Below are 16,084 nucleotides of genomic sequence, written 5' to 3'. Positions count from 1 at the left end.
GGTCTTGGGGCCAGGCCTCCCGCAGTGCCGCCCTCTCGAAGGCAAGGAGATATGTCTCTATATCGTTGTCCGTAGTCATCTTCTGTAAATAGTTGTTTGCCTGCAGCGGCCGGGCCCTCTGGGGCCCGTGCGTCAGCGTGGTCAGGGCTTTTAACTGCTTCACTACTTCATTCAGGGTGGCTCAATCTTGGGCCTCCTGGTTCATCAATAATTAGTTCGTCTCCTGTTGAACGCATACTGACTCTTGCTGGGCAGCCATCTGTACCCTGGTAGCTTCTTGTTGGGACGCAGTGGCCTGTATCAATGCCTTCACTATGTCCTTTTTTTTTTTTTTTGGGGGGGGGGGTGATTTACCCTGCCCGAGATGGCTTGCCACAGAGCCTTACTCACTCACGGCATCCCACTACTGACACCACATGTGGCAAAATACCTCGTTCGCCTTAGCAGGCTCAATCCTTTTTAGCCTTAGAGACTCAGGTTTGGGGCAAGGCAAATCCTTATAGGTGGCTCAGGGTCCTGCTACTCCTCTCCTCAGTCAGTCCCTTGTGCTTGTTTTCCCTCCCTGCTGGGAAGGTTTGGTGTCTTGCTGCAAACAGCCTACTGGCAGCTTCCCTGTTTCTCTCACTCCCTCACTGCCCCCCTCCTTTCATGCAGGGGAGGGTTTAAAAAGGTCTCAAGTAGTTGGAGTCAGCTGAACCTAATTGGTTCCCTAGCAACCCCTTTTCCAGCTGAACCTTATTGCCCCCTGGTTCTCTCTCCTCAGTAGATAGGGAGGGGCATTTTAACCCCCTGGGACTAATTACTACCCCCCCCCTTCTGTAGCTGTTTGTCCTGGGTTAACACAGTATGCAGAAGTTTTCATGTAGAAACAAGTAAATTCCGTTGTCATCAGTCTCCCCTTCCAATGGTTTCTGTTAATCACAATGTTCGAGAAATGTAAATTTTGTCCTACTCTAACACTACTAGTAATGTGCACCAGCCAAATATATCAAAAGTACAACTGGTTGACATTTAACTGGAGGAAATTACCACACAGAACAAACTAGAAAAAATAATTTTAAACTGCACCATAGAACCTAGGGGATATAACATATAACAACTTTAAGCATTCAATCTCTTGAAAGCAATTTTGAAATTCAGGCTTACAATCAAATGTAAGATTTGTGTATGGTACCAAAAAGCATGCACAGAGCTTTAAACAAATAACAGACAAGGTTCCAATCCCAAGGATAATGCAATCTTTCATAAAACTAGTCCCCCATGAAATCAAGACTACTCACGTGACTAAAAATTTCTCATGTAAAGTGTCCTAGATCATGCCCTCCCCCCTCTTAGAGAAGACATATGGAATGGAATGCTTATACAAATTAAGATTGAGATTGCTTGTCTCTGAAAGTACTATTTTGTTTCTTTAAATTATATCGAATATTTTTGACAGAGGAATTGAAGATTATGAAAAGATGTACATTTTGAAGAGGGAGACTGCATGGTATATAGAAATTGTTCCAAGCATAGGAGACACATAATGGGAGAAGGAAATAAAGGCAATAGAAGTGGAATTGATAGAGCAAGGGGCCTAGGTTGTAAATGAAGATGTAAACATATAAAGGAGAATAATCAACTCATCTGCTTCTGGTTTTACAAAAGCTTTAATGACTTATTACTGTGCAGATTTTAAAAAGTCACAATACCCTTTAAAGGGTCTGACTGCAGACAGCACCTTGTGCCACCTCAGTCACATATTTACAAAAAATAATGCATCAGATTATTTAACATGTTAAAAAAGCATGATGTCTCTTAAAAAAGCCAAATAAAAAAAAATGGTTAGTAACCTTCAGTGACTGTTGTTCTTAGAGAATTGTTTGTGTCCATTCCAATGTAGGTGTGTGCTCACCCCGAGCACTGCTGCCAGAAAGTTTTTCCGTCAGTGGTATCCCTCAGGTCAGCTCTGGTGCCCCCTAGAGTCATGCCCTCATAGCACCGGTATACAGGGCCCTGCCAACCCACCATCCCTTCAGTTCCTTCTTGCAAGCTAAATCTGACAGAGGAGTAGGAGGGTGGGTTATGGAATAGATATGAGCAACACACCTCGAACAGCAGCAGTTAGGGAAGGTTAGTAACTCTTTTCTTTTTCAAGTGTTTGCTCACGTCCATTCCAATGTAGGTGACCCCCAAATAGGAGGGGGATTTGAAGTTCAACGACAAGCAGACTGCAGCACTGCTCTGCCAAATCCAGCATTGTCTCTGGCCTGCTGAGTGATAGCAAAGCGAGTTGCAAAAGTGTGGGCTGAAGATGATGCTGCCTCTCTACAGATATCCTAGATGGGAACCTGGGTCACCAATGCAGCTGAAGACGCTTGTGCCCTTGTGTAATACACAAGAAGTGATCCACAAAGAAATTCTCTGGGTTGAGACTGGGAGACCTTTCATCCTGTCTGCCACCGCCACGAAAAGCTGAATAGTTTTCCTAAACGATTTAGTCCTTTCTATGTAGGACGCCAGCACTTGCCTAACATCTTGTGAATGAAGCCTCTGTTCTTGCCTATTGGCATGCGGCTCTGGGTAGAAGCATGGTTATTGTGGAATTCCTCTACGTTTGGGGAGGAATGCTGGGCGAGGGCGCATTTGGACCCTCCCCTTGAAGAAAATAGCGTATGGAGGTTCTGAAGTAAGGGCCCTAATCTCCGAGACCCTTCTGGCCAAGGTGATGGCCACCAGGAAGGCTACCTTCCAGGACAAGTAGAGTACAGAGCATATTGCTAAGGGCTTGAATGGGAGACTACATCTGTTTGGTAGGAATGTCTACTCCACAAGGGGTCTCCAACTCCAGATCATCAACCAACAGCCACTATTATTTTAATTCTTGGGGAACAGTGACCAAGTTCAAGGAATTGCTGCCACAGGAATCCAGGGCCAAGTTTTCAGCTCTGGTCAAGAAAGGTAAACCAGTTGTGAAAGCATCCCTCCAAGCGGCGTTGGACGGGGCGGATTCTGCTGCATGGACAATGGGTTCGGCTGTCGTCACGAGGAGAAGCTCACAGTTGCAGACCTCGGGCCTCCCATACGAAGTACAGCAGACCATCCAGGACCTCCCTTTTGAGGGCACGTCTCTCTTTTCAGAGCAGACAGACTCTAAGCTCCACAGCTTAAAAGGTTCAAGGGGTACCCTAAAGTCCATTTTCCTTTGCTTTTTCTTCAGCACCACTGACTGGAAGCAGTGTTGTGCATCCCATTGAGGTATAAACCTCCTCCAGAGAACCCTGGCAGTGCCAAGAGTCCTGGGACATGGACAGAGAGTCTTTCCTTGATGCCAGAGAGGCCGAGCTGCACTGCCTCTCTGAGAAGCCGGTGCACTTCTCACTGAGGTAGAAATGCTCAGTCGGTGAGGCTCAACTCTGAAGGGGGACAGAGAGCCACCTCTATAAGGAGATATTTAAGTCTCTGGTCTCTGTGTTTTATGGTACAGGAAAGTCCTCTAAGGAGAGTACTTTCGCAAACGCAAAGACAAAACAGAAGTTCCAACAACCATCACTGGCAGTAAGACGAAACTGAAGAGACAGCAGGGCCCTTTATACCGACGCTACAAGGGTGCAACTCCAAGGGGCACCAGAGCCAACCCGATGGATACCACTGAGGGAAAAAGAAAAGGAGTACTTGTGGCACCTTAGAGACTAACCAATTTATTTGAGCATGAGCTTTCGTGAGCTACAGCTCACTTCATCGGAGCTGTAGCTCACGAAAGCTCATGCTCAAATAAATTGGTTAGTCTCTAAGGTGCCACAAGTACTCCTTTTCTTTTTGCGAATACAGACTAACACGGCTGTTACTCTGAAACCTGTCGAAATGGATCACTGAGGGAAAAAACTTTCCGGCAGCAGTACTCAGGGCAAGTATCCACGTACACTGGAATGTACATGAAAAAGTACTTGAAGAAAAATTGAAATTGCAAAGTATTTCTACATTTCAATGACTTTGTTAAGTCCATATCTGACATGTCCTTATTTGGCTGCAATAAAATGGCAGTATATTCTCCCACAGTCAGATTAATTTATATACCTAAATAAACCGCTCTAAGTATTGGTATCTCACTTTCCTAAGCAATTAATACTTCATTAGACAGATTACATAAATTTAATAAAATAAATTGAAAAATTCTTATCTACAGAATTTACAGCATGAACTGTATTAGAATAGGTTTCAGTACGGACACCAGGCAAACTTGTAACCTTAGACGCACCACTGATTTTAGAGAGAAAGATATATAATGTTGTATGGTATACAAGACTAGTCAGTTTACATGTGTGGGATGAACAAGGAACTTTTGTCTCATGAATGCACATCTATAAAGTTTAATGTATTATAAGTGAAAGACCAGTAATATAGGGAGATGAGTTCCTCCTATACAAGTCTGTTATTTCCCACATTTGCAGTTTTCCCTTGCACAGGGAGAACTACTTAATCTGACATAAGTGCATCCATAATACTGTATGGAAGAAGCTCACTATAAAAAGTTCATATTACTTAATCACTCAGCAATTTCATGGACAGCTTGCTCTCTAAAGTAAAGATTTGTTTGGTTTTTTTTTTACAACTAGCACTTGACACACCTACCATTAGATGTCCCCAATATGCTTTCCCCAACATGCATTTTCCTAATGCTTACCAGTTAACCTTTTACATCCCTAGTACCTAGGTCTGTGACTGGCACCAGCCACTCCTTCAATACTTTACAGAAACACTTAGGGCAGTGGTTCCCAAACTGTGGAGCATGCCCCCCTATGGGGGCATGGAGAAATGTCCAAGGGGGTGCAGTGGGGCCCAGGCCAATCCCGCGAGGGGGTGGAGAGGGAGCACGACCCAGTCCTGCCTGCTCCGGCCCCACCCCCGGCTCCGCTCCCAGCCTAGGGAGGCACCGACACATTCTATTACAGCTGGGGAGGGGGGAATGGGATGAGGGGAAAAGTTTGGCGGCCCACTGACTTAGGGTATGTCTACACAACAATATAAACCCAGATTTAATAGGACTCGAGTCAATTGACCTGTGTCAGGGAATCATGGGCTTGAGCGTCTACACTGCATTTTAAATGTTGGTTAAGGATTTTCTGACCCACGCTCGAATCTTGGGCTCTGGCATCCATACTGCAGTGTACAGACCCAAGCCAAAGTAACACTACCCCAAGGAGGTTCAGCAACCTCCTCCCCTAAAGTGTCAACACTCTAGGCCTATTAATGTGTTGCACTGTGCGAAAATTCTACTGCCCACCCTGTTTCCTAACTGTGATGGTGCTATTGATGGGACTCAGGAGCCCATAAGGAATACAAGTACATAAACTGCATAATTAGCCCCTTTGGTGGTTGTCTCAGTAGAATGACTGCAGTTTCAGAAGGTTTTATATTGAACTACCATCTAACCTGAGAACTGGGCTCTCCACCTCCAGGTTGAGTTATACTGGTAAGAAAATATCCATGTGCACCTGTTCTGAGGATAATTAGAACATGTGTCTCCAGGTCTGTCAAACTATTAAAATGAAACATTGAAATTCTTAAAATGGATGTTCAACTGAGGTGTTTTTGTTTGGTTGGTTATTTATTTGTTATGAAGTTTGACATAAAATGTAGGTTTTAGAAGAAAAACGCACACACCCCTCAGTCAGGCTGCTGCCTGCTGTGGAGTGGTGAAGTGCAACACCAGAGTTTGGAGTTCAGTGTGCACCAGACCCTCCCCCAATCCATTATCCCTGCCTCCGCCGCACTCAAGGAGGCATGGATAAGGGATTCTTGGAAGGCGGTGGGGAAGGTTTGGGTCTGGCTCCAGCTCCAATTCATCACCCTCACACTGCATGCTGCCACGCACCGCTGCACACACAGCCCTGGGGAGGGGAGGGGCTTGGGAGCAAGGGACAGACAGCAGCGCAGGATGAAGTGACTGCCCGGCAGGGAGGGGAGGGGAAGTGGCAGAGCTTCCAGCTCAGGGATGACCCCCAACATTCTGGCAGCTGGAAGCCACATCCTCCCTGTTAGCTTTGCTTCCTGCTCTGACCAAGCTCTGCACGGCAGCGAGGAGCCAGAGTCGCCACCGCTGCAAGAGGCTGCGGGGAGTTGGGACTGGCTTCTACATGCCGCCCAGGCACCCCTGCACAAGCACACCCAGGGAGAGAGCAGAGCAGGGACCAAGTGGCTTCCCTAAAGGGAGGAGGAGTGGCTGAGGTGTTGTGGGCCATCCTCCTCCAGCTGTGCTGAACCAGGAGCTCTGCCACTCCACTTCCCTGTAGGCCAGCCGCTTAGTCCCCGCTCCGCTCCTTGCACCAAAATCTTGTGACCAAGAGGCAGCTCTCTTTGCAAAAAGCTTCTTCTGATCCATCTTCTTCGAGACCCTGCAGGCTCTCTGACAGTGTGCTTGCAGACTGGTGTTCAGCAGACAATGAATTAACACTAACCTGAGCTGCTGCCATTTGCAAAGGGAGGTGTGACTTCTGTTTGCAATAGACTGCACCACAGATTGTCTGCATAGAGAAGACTAAGGAAATTGCCCCAAGCAAGGTGTATAAAAATCAATGATATTTAAAATAAATAAATGGATTTTTTTTATTTAAATCTGATTTTGATAAAATGCTTTTGAGGAAAAAACCTATCAAAAGATGGTTTTAATTAAGACACATTATAGCTCAAAGATATATCATGGAATAGGGATTATAAATTCTTATTTTAGAGTAGGAGACAATACATTCATGTAATGTTTAAGAAAAGAGACCCAGTTTTGGAATATTTTAATGAAGTTCCTCTACCTGTGGGTAAGACAGGCATGCGTGCAAAATGCAACAGTGCAACAAAGAAATGCAAGGCCTGGTTGCCCCAATGAAACATCATCATGAGAAGTGTTGCTTCTCAGGAGGAAGCTGCGTTGAAGATGATGAAAGGAACATGTCTGAACATGCAGGATCTTCAGGTTGGTAAACTTTTTTATTTTATACTTCTTTCTTAAGGACTACCTGTCTTCCTTCTGGACTATTCTTGAATTCTCAGGTTTGAGCAAAAAATATAGTTGTTACTTTATGGTACTATAATTTTAGATGCAGTTGTGATAAAAAATAAATAGCCGAAATAGGCAGATCTTCCTTTTACAATTTCACCTTTAAAGTAGTACTGAGTGTCAGTGAATGCAATGAGTAATACTAAATGAGCAGTATGGAAATAATATTTAAATAACTACATTGACTTATTTTGTTTAGGAGAAACCATCCTCAACATGCAAGATTCTGAAGATATCCACCTTTAAGATCACCATCATTTTCTATAGTTTCCGAGTTATCTGCCAATGATAGTGTTTCAGTCAGATCATGTATGTCACATAGCCACAATATATCACCTGAAGCAAAAAGAAAAAAAAAACTCCATCATCCAGAAACAACCATAGATAAGTTTGTGATAAGAACCAGCAAGATTACAAAAAGAGGAAATTGATTAAAAAGTTGCCTAGTTTGTTTATGCAACAAACTCTCCTTTCCGTATGACTGAGAACCCACACTTCATTAACATGGTTCAGTCATTAAGACCAGGATACAGTCCACCCAACAGAGCAGATGTCGCAGGCAAATTGCTGGATAAAGTGTATGGAAGAGAAACTGAGCAGTGTGCAAGGTCTACAGGGTAAAATTGTTAACCTGAGTCTTGATGGGTGGAGTAATGTCCACAATGATCCTGTTGTATGTGCTTGTGTGACAATAGAAGAAGGGAATGTCTTCCTTACAGAAACAACTGATATATCAGAAAATGGACACACCGCAGAATACCTATAAGAAGTAGCAGTAAAAGCTATAACAAACTGAAAAAAAATTCAAATGTCTAGTACGCAGCTTGGTCACAGACAATGCTGCAAATGTATCCAAGATGAGAAGAAATTATTTAGAAGAGAGTTCCAAGCTAATAACATACGGTTGCAGTGCTCATTTGATACACCTCCTAGCCAAAGACTTCAGTGTTCCAGAAAGAAAGGCTAATGTTGTTGCTGAGATTGCAAAATACTTTTGTAACAACCACTTTGCAGCAGCTGCTCTCAAAAAAGTGGGAGGAACCAAGCTAACTCTCCCACAAAACATGAGATGGAACTCAGTAGTGGACTGTTTTAAGTACTATATCAAGAACCGGCCTAATCTGATGACAGTTTGTGAACAAAATCGTGAAAAAATAGATGGCTCTGTCAAAGCCAAAGTTCCCAACACTGGGCTTAAGAGAAATGCTGAACACATGCTGAGTGCCCTCAAGCCTATTCTGTAGCCTTGAACAAAATGCAGGGAAATAGCTGTTTTATTGCTGACGTTGTTGAAATTTGGAAGTAAGTGAGATCTTAAAAAGAGAAATATGCAATGACAGAGTTAAATTACATGCATTAAAAAAACAATTGGGACTAGCACTATCTCCAGTTCATTTTCTTGCAAATATTCTCAATACTCGGTACCAGGATCAAACCTTAACTGCTGAAGAAGAGGAGTTGGCTATGACACGGACATCCAACAATCATCCTTCCATAATACCAACTATAATAAACTTCAGAGCTAAGGGTGAACCATTCATGAAATATATGTTTGCTGATGATGTTTTAAAGAAAGTCACACCAGTGAACTGGTAGAAGTCACTTAAGCACTTGGATTCAGAGTCTGCTGAAGTGAAAATCTCACTTAACAGCAGTAACTTCTTCTGTTGTCGTAGAAAGAATACTTTCTTCCTTTGGACTAATTTATTCCAAATTGAGAAATCGTTCGGGACATGAAAAAGCAGGAAAGCTTGTTTTTCTTTTTCCAAATTATGAACAAACAGGAAAATGAAGGTGAAGATGACTGAGTCCGCTGCAGAAGCCAATATTTTAAGTTTCTCACGTTGACCTGGATGACATAGTCTATTTAATTTTTGTTTAACAAAAACAAACCTAATTTTAAAAAACTTGAATGTTTAACTAAGTTCAGAACTTCAATGCTTGTTTTGTTAAAATATTATACGTTTTCTGTTGAAGAAAAAAATCCAGAATACATAATGTTGTTGTTTTAGTTAAATAAAACAATTTAAATGTCTGTCTGGTGATGTTCTCCTCCTAAAACAGGATGGCAAGAAAATCCTCCAAATTAAGATTAACCGCTTGAATTGGCGATAGTTCACCTCCCAATGGCTTCATAAATATCTGCTTCAATTACCTTTGGTAAATAAAATAACCAATCATTCATGTTCTGATATAGCCGTAAAACTGATCTGAAAAGTTTTCAAAATAAATCACTGTTTAAAAATGTAGAGTGTGTACCTTCTAAAAATGAAACCTACATCTGAGTTGTGAAGAATATGTATTAAGGTTATAACAACCAACAAGAATGCATTTTCATGTAGAAATCCATGATTAAATCGAGTCTTCCTGATTAGTGATTTAAATCAAATCCACCCTGGCCTAAAGGAATTCTGGGACACATCTGGAAGACTTCTGGGATCTGAGTCAAGCTGGTGTTGTGTGCACACAGGAAAGCAATAGGGCTCAAACCCTAGGTCCAAGCTTAACACGGGCTTGAACCCTAGGTTCAATCCCTAGGTTAACAAAATTGGTGTGTGGACCGAAGGGGGGTTTGGCTTGAGCCCAGGCTCAAGTCAAAGCTTAGGGCATGGCTACACTTACAGATGTAGAGTGCTTTGAGTTATCCAGCCTTCGGAGAGCGCAGTGGGGAAAGCACTGCAATCTGTCTGCACTGACAGCTTCAAGCGCACTGGCGTGGCCACATTAGCAGCTCTTGCAATGGCAACAGAAAGCAGTGCACTGTGGTAGCTATCCCAGCATGCAAGTGCCTGCAACGTGCTTTTCAAATGCAGGGAGGGGGGTGACAGGGAGTGTGCTGTATATATGTGGGGGGTGGAGAGAGTGGGTTTTTGGGGGGCTGAGAGCATGTCAGCATGCGGTCTTGTAAATTCAGACAGCAGACCCCACCTCCCCTCCCCCCCCGCACACAGCATTCCACAGTAATGGTTGCTTTGTCTCAAAGCAGATAAGCATGCCGGCTGTCAGAAACAGAGCTTTCAAGGGGCATATCCGCATTCCTACAGCGAGTTCAAAACAATGAGAAGAGTGGCCACTTGACTTAAGGGGATTATGGGACATTTCTGGAGGCTGATCAGAGCACAGTGATGCAACACCTCGTTCACACTGATGCCCGAGTGTTTCAGCCAAGGCGCACCAAGCGTTAATCTTCTCACCAAGATGGAGTACTGTGGAGTCAGACCGCTCTATGTGCCTTGCCAGTGTGGATGGGTAGTGGGCTAGGGCACCCAGGGCTGCTTTAATGAGCTCTAACTCATAAGTGTAGCCAAGCCCTTAGGCTACATCTACACAGCAATGTAAATCACAGCTTCAGCTCCTCTTGCCTAGATCCCAACAGTTTTCTCTTTTCTAGTCTTAACTGTCCAAATTAAAGTATGCCTCAAGTGTAGCAGTTCATCTTAAACCATTCACAGGAATACATTGCCCTCATCTCAAATCTTCAGTAGCTGTCCACGAAAGCAGACATATCATCTGTTTCAGAATCTAGTATAAAGTTTCCCCTCTTAAAACCTGAGTCAGCAAAACACTTACACATCTACTTAAAATGAAGGCATGCTTAACACATGCTAAATTGTGACCAGTGTCTTCAAATTCTTCCATGAATTTGCCTTCCCCTCCATCTTTCTATTCTTGCATCCATTCAACACTTACCACATCAGGTTTTTTTCCCTCCTTGCATCTCTCTCCAAAGTTGGTAGTAAATCCTACGTCTACTGTCATGTCCCCTGCTTCTTTTCCTCTCCCCTACCTCACTATTTGGAATTATCTCTTGGACCCTGACAACATTAGAATAACTCACGATTTTATCCTCCTAGAACACTGGTGTGTGTGGATGCAAAGTGTTTTATAACTGTTCAAAACTCATTTACAAGGATCCCAAATACCATCTGGATTAGGCTTGCTGTCAACAAGTCTAACCACCATTAGTTTAGTGGGACGGGGAATAGAGGTTCTGGCAAAAGCACAAATTGCTTAAACAATCCCTCCAGGACTCTACCACAGCAAACTGATGGGACTTTCAAAATCTCCCAGAATTCACTACTTCTGGAAGCTATCCCAGGACTTCTGGGACAGTCACACTGCGTATGAAACTGTTTAGAACACTGGTAGTGTGGATACAGGGCAAAACTAACTCATCAGAATCTGAATCAGAGTGGCTACTATGGACACACTGAAACACGTGTTTAAATAGGTTCTGTCCTACTGTTTTAATTAACAATGGTTCCGTTTTCTAGTGCAGACGCTGCCCTGGTGCCTAATGAGGCCCTTCAAAAATGAGCTTACCTAAACACTCACTCTGCCCGTTCCATCCTTATAAGAGCTGGTAAACAAATTTTTGCCTGGGCAGGTAAAAGTTTTGTAAAGAAAGCCTAGCAGATTCCATCTTTTCAAATCCTTCTTGCCTATTTATTGCCTCATGTTCAATCATTTTATCTATAAGAGTCATAACATCTATAAATGCTACCTGTAACCTACTATTTCCTTTTATTTGCATAGATTATAATTGGCTGTGAAGTGTCCCATGATGCTATTTATGTATCATGCAAGCAAACCTCTATTAAAATTATCCTCTTTACTACTACTACTGCAACAATTCTTATTAAAAAATCCACAATAATGCTTTAATTGCACCATGGGAATGCAGCAGTATCTAATAATAATAAAAAAATTCTTTCCCTAGTTTTTAAATTTACCAACTGAAATATCAAATATTTTATATACTGTAAGCTCTCTGGAACAGGGTTTGTACAGTGCCTAGTACAATAAGGTCCTGGTCTATCACTAGGGCTCCTAGCTGCTACCATAATACAAACAATAACGTTCAAGACTCATAACTTAGCTCAGCGATCGGCAACCTTTGGCATGCAGCCCGCCAGGGTAAGCCCCCCGGCGGACCGTGCCAGTTTGTCCGCATGTTCAGCTGATCGCAGCTCCCACTGGCAGCAGTTCGCCACTCCAGGCCAATGGGGGCTGCGGGAAGCAGCACAGGCGCTTTTTGACATGTTGGAAAGTCAATATATGCCCAGCCACACTAGACAAGTACAATCAGCTTGGAAATTGTTAACTTTGAAGCCTAATTTTGTTCACTTTAACACCTGTGTTTGTCTGGCTAGATGATGACTTAAGAACATTGTTTTTTACACTGAAGGTTATCTTCACAACCAGAAAGACTAAATGCTTCAGATGTTTGCAAAATAAATCTTAGGATCTGACACCACACACTAAATATGGCAACACCTTCAAAATCAAGAGATCTACTTCCTGAGTATTTACAGTAATTTGTCTAGACTAGGATTTAAAGGTTTAACACATTTTCAAACTCTACTGTTGCTGAAGTCTACATTACCTTGTCTATGACAAAGAATTAGAACACAATAGTCAGAACCTTTAAATCCTAGTATATACACTGCCTAAGTGTAATGATGTAATGGGCACTATATTTCAGTCCTCTACGCTCTGTAATGTTATCAGAGAGAACTAGTTTCTATTCTAAACATTGCTAACTAAATTCCAGCTGAAGTCTTTAGTAGTTCTAGAGAGAGGCAGAAAAGAAAACAGCTTTACCTTCAAGTTCCAGCCTCAGTTTACACTGCTGAGTTTAGATAGATTAAATAGATTAAATAAACTGAGCAAATTTGATTTGCAAGTCAGTGATAAAGTGGAATTCCATAAAGTCACTTTTTGGAGTATAGTTATATTTTAACATCTCTTTGACAAACCCAAATCCTGCAGATTTCTATTAACCAAAACTAGGATCTTGAATATGGAGTCATTCTAAGACGACAATTGTTGACACCTCATGGAAAGCTTTAAAAAAACAAGTTTAAGTAGAAACTTCCATCACTGCCCTTTAATTACTAGGGACATTTTTGTAAAAATAGGATTTATGTTTCTTAAGAATTTGTCTTATTCTTTAAAGATACAACCCTTATTTGATGCGACAATCATCTTCACAACAACTAAGCAGTAGAGGATCGTCTCTTTAGGTGAAAGATTTAAAAAGCACACAGAGAACAGCTGAACTTTTTATTAAAATAGCCTATTTACATGCAAGATTCCACACTAAAATACTACAAGAAAAAAACAAGTGTGCTATATTGCAGGGTTGCTCATGAGGTATCAGCAGGTCTTGAGTATTCAAATTGTAACAGACCAAATTGAAAGTACTTACAGTACAATGCATACAAGTACTCACCCTTCACAACATGCTTTCTGGTTACCACAAATAAACATTCCAGAGGCTCCCAATTTGATATGGACACTTGGGATAAACAGAAAGAGTGGCCTTTTAATTAACTCTTACAAATTACATTCAGACTCTAGAAAGTGTTACACCCTAGAAATCGATATGGAAATCCCAGTTTAGAAATTCACTAGAATTCCCACTACATATTTTTGATCCTTGTACATTTGTATAGTTCTACATCTGTATACAACTCCATTCAGTGGAGTGACACAAAAGATGTATTATCAAAATCCAAATATAAAATGAAGTCTTCCAACGTTTTCATTTCTGAGATAGAAGGGAAGAGAGATCTCTACTCCCAACTCTAGTCATTACAAAACCTAAACTTAATTTCCCCAATACTAATTTCTCCCTCCTGTTACTCACACCTACTTGACAACTATCTGTAATGGGCCACTCTCTTACCACTTCAAAAATTATTTTTCCTCCCTTGCTATCCTGCTGTTAATTGATTTACCTCCTTAGACTGATCTCACACTTGGTAAAGCAACCCCCATCCTTTCATGTATTTATACCTGCTCCTGTATCATCACTTCATGCATCTGATGAAGTGGGTTCTAACGCATGAAAGCTTATGCCCAAATAAATTTGTTAGTCTCTAAGGTGCCACAAGGACTCCTTATTTTTGCTGATACAGACTAACAGGGCTACCACTCTGACACCTAGCTCCATATTGTATTGTTCCCACCCCAGAACAATGTGGATGGTATTCCAGAACTAGGAGAGAAAACTCACAGGAACAAAACCCAAATTAACTTACATAAACACACCTACAAGCTTCTTTTCTCTTTCTCACTCCCAATCATTTCTGAATCACTGCAGGCAACTGCTAATATCAAACACTTCAAAATAATACCAGATCACGCATCAATCTTACTTTGTCATATTTACCAGTCACTCTTTTGCTCTTACAATTTTAATAAAAAGGCAGCTCTCTCCAACACCACCCCCTTACACCTACCAAAATGACTCAATACAAACCATGCTTTTAGTAAGAGCATGCCTCGTGCTCAACACACTTTGTTCTAGAACCACCGTCCCCAGCCTATGTGAACTTGCGAAATGCCATGCAATGCTGTGGAGAACAGGGACCCACTGCTGTCCTTAGAAATTCGGAAGTTCTCTCGAGCTGCCTTCGGGCAGGTTTGCCAGTAATACCACCCCACTGCCTTTGCATTTAACATCCTCCCTGCATTCGGGATTTTCATTTACAAAGAGAAGGGGGGAGGAAAGGGGAGAATCAAAAGCAGCAACTCGTGTGAAACAGCAAAAGAAGGAACAACCCAGAAGACAGCTCAACGGCCCCCGCGTTGAACATCAGCTTCCGGGAGACTATCTAAGAGCACATGAGACTGAAGCAGACCTGCTCAAGTGCCCAAACCTCTCCCCGTAGCAGGGAGGCCCCCTCGTTTGGGGAGGTTAATTTTATTTTCTCCCCGTCGCCTCCTCTGGGAACGAAGGATTTTGCGGCGTGTTTCAATCAGGCGAATTAAAACCTCGTTCCCCTTTTGAGGGGGACTGAAGGGGGGGGGGAAGAGTCCCCTCAGTCAAACTGCCCCTGCACCCGCAACTAGCCTGAAATCAATGGGGAGGTTTAAGGAGGAGAACAACAGACGTGCCCCCCATGCGCCCGCCCTGGTTAGGGATTCAAAGCGGTCCCAAGCCCGCGGCTCCAGTCCCGCCTTTGTCTCAGCCGGGTCGGTCCGGGGTGGGGGGGACCCCTCCGCCAGGGTGGGCAGAGCCAACTTAGACAAAGGGCGCTTCAGGCTCCGTGTCTCTCTCCAGCTGTCACCGGCCGGCAGAGCGTGTCCCGCCGCCGGACGCTCCCCCCGCGGCGCCCGCCGCCACCCCCTCCTCCGGGGCGGGGTGAGTTCCCTCGCGGCTGGGCCCCCCACGCCTCCCGCCGCGGTATCAAGGGCGCCGGTTATAATAGCCACTCCCGGGTCCCGCCCGCGCGGTGCCGGTCACTCGCTGGCTCGCTCTCTCACTCACTCACCCCCCCAACCCCCGCCGGTGCTGCTGCCGCCTCCGGGTCCCCTCTCCGCTCCTCTCTGCCTCTGGCCGCCGGATTCACCCTCCCGGACCGAGCGCCAAACCCGGCGGCCCAATCGGCATCGCGCTCATTGGAGAGAACCAAGCACCGCCCCGATTGGACGGACGTGAAGGGCCCGCCTGAGCCAATCAGCAGCGGCTAGAGGCGGTGCCGGGGGCGGGGAGTTCGCTCCCCACGTGCAGGGGGGAGGGGGGCGGAGGAGCTCTCTTTGTTCTCGCGCTGGCTGGGGGGGATGGCGAGTTTTGTGCCCCTCTCTCAAGCCTTGCGCGCCCCTCGGCCCCCTGGGGAGAAGGAATTGGGGCGCGCCGGGAGAGAGAGCCTGGAAGCCCGCATCGGCTGCGGGTGGGGAGACTGGGGGTTGCTGAGAGAGGAAGCGCTCGCGGAGCCCGGGAAGGGAGGGGCAGCCCCGTTTCGGCGCTGCTGAGAGTTTGAATCAGTTCGAAAGTGGGAGCTGTAACGGTTTTAACTGTCATGCTTCTGCGCGCGCGGGAGGGAGGCGCGGGGAGCTCAGCAGCCCCACGTCCCTCCCCGCTGCCTGTTGCTTCCCACTCCCAGGCGGGCAGTCCGGACCTTGACCCGCTCCGCCCTGCATCGGTCCCAGCCCCGCCTCTGACCTTGGCTTCGCTGAACCAGTTCCCAGACCAGCTCAGCTAAACCAATTGTGGAGCCGCCCTGTAGTTCACTGGAAAGCAGCCGGACCTGCTGTGACTGAGCC

At 44.5% G+C, this 16,084-nt stretch overlaps 1 protein-coding gene across 3 annotated transcripts in view; it reads right to left on the bottom strand.

The window, feature by feature from the left end:
- Positions 1–15,425, bottom strand: part of EZH2 (enhancer of zeste 2 polycomb repressive complex 2 subunit) — an 85,650-nt gene extending 70,225 nt beyond the window's left edge. For 2 of the 3 annotated variants that reach the window (XM_077810964.1, XM_077810966.1), the window contains exons 1-2: positions 15,313–15,425; positions 13,266–13,331 (exon numbers count right to left, since the gene is read on the bottom strand). In XM_077810964.1, coding sequence (XP_077667090.1) covers positions 13,266–13,303 — 38 coding nt within the window. In that variant the 5' untranslated portion in view covers positions 13,304–13,331; positions 15,313–15,425. Of the gene's footprint in view, positions 1–13,265; positions 13,940–15,312 lie in introns of those variants that run through there. The other variant, XM_077810965.1, reaches the window with a different exon arrangement.
- Between the last annotated feature and the right edge of the window lie 659 nt (positions 15,426–16,084).

This window comes from Eretmochelys imbricata, chromosome 2, assembly GCF_965152235.1.
Source record: "Eretmochelys imbricata isolate rEreImb1 chromosome 2, rEreImb1.hap1, whole genome shotgun sequence".
NCBI lineage: Eukaryota > Metazoa > Chordata > Testudines > Cheloniidae > Eretmochelys > Eretmochelys imbricata.
This window is presented reverse-complemented; position numbering and strand designations above follow the sequence as displayed.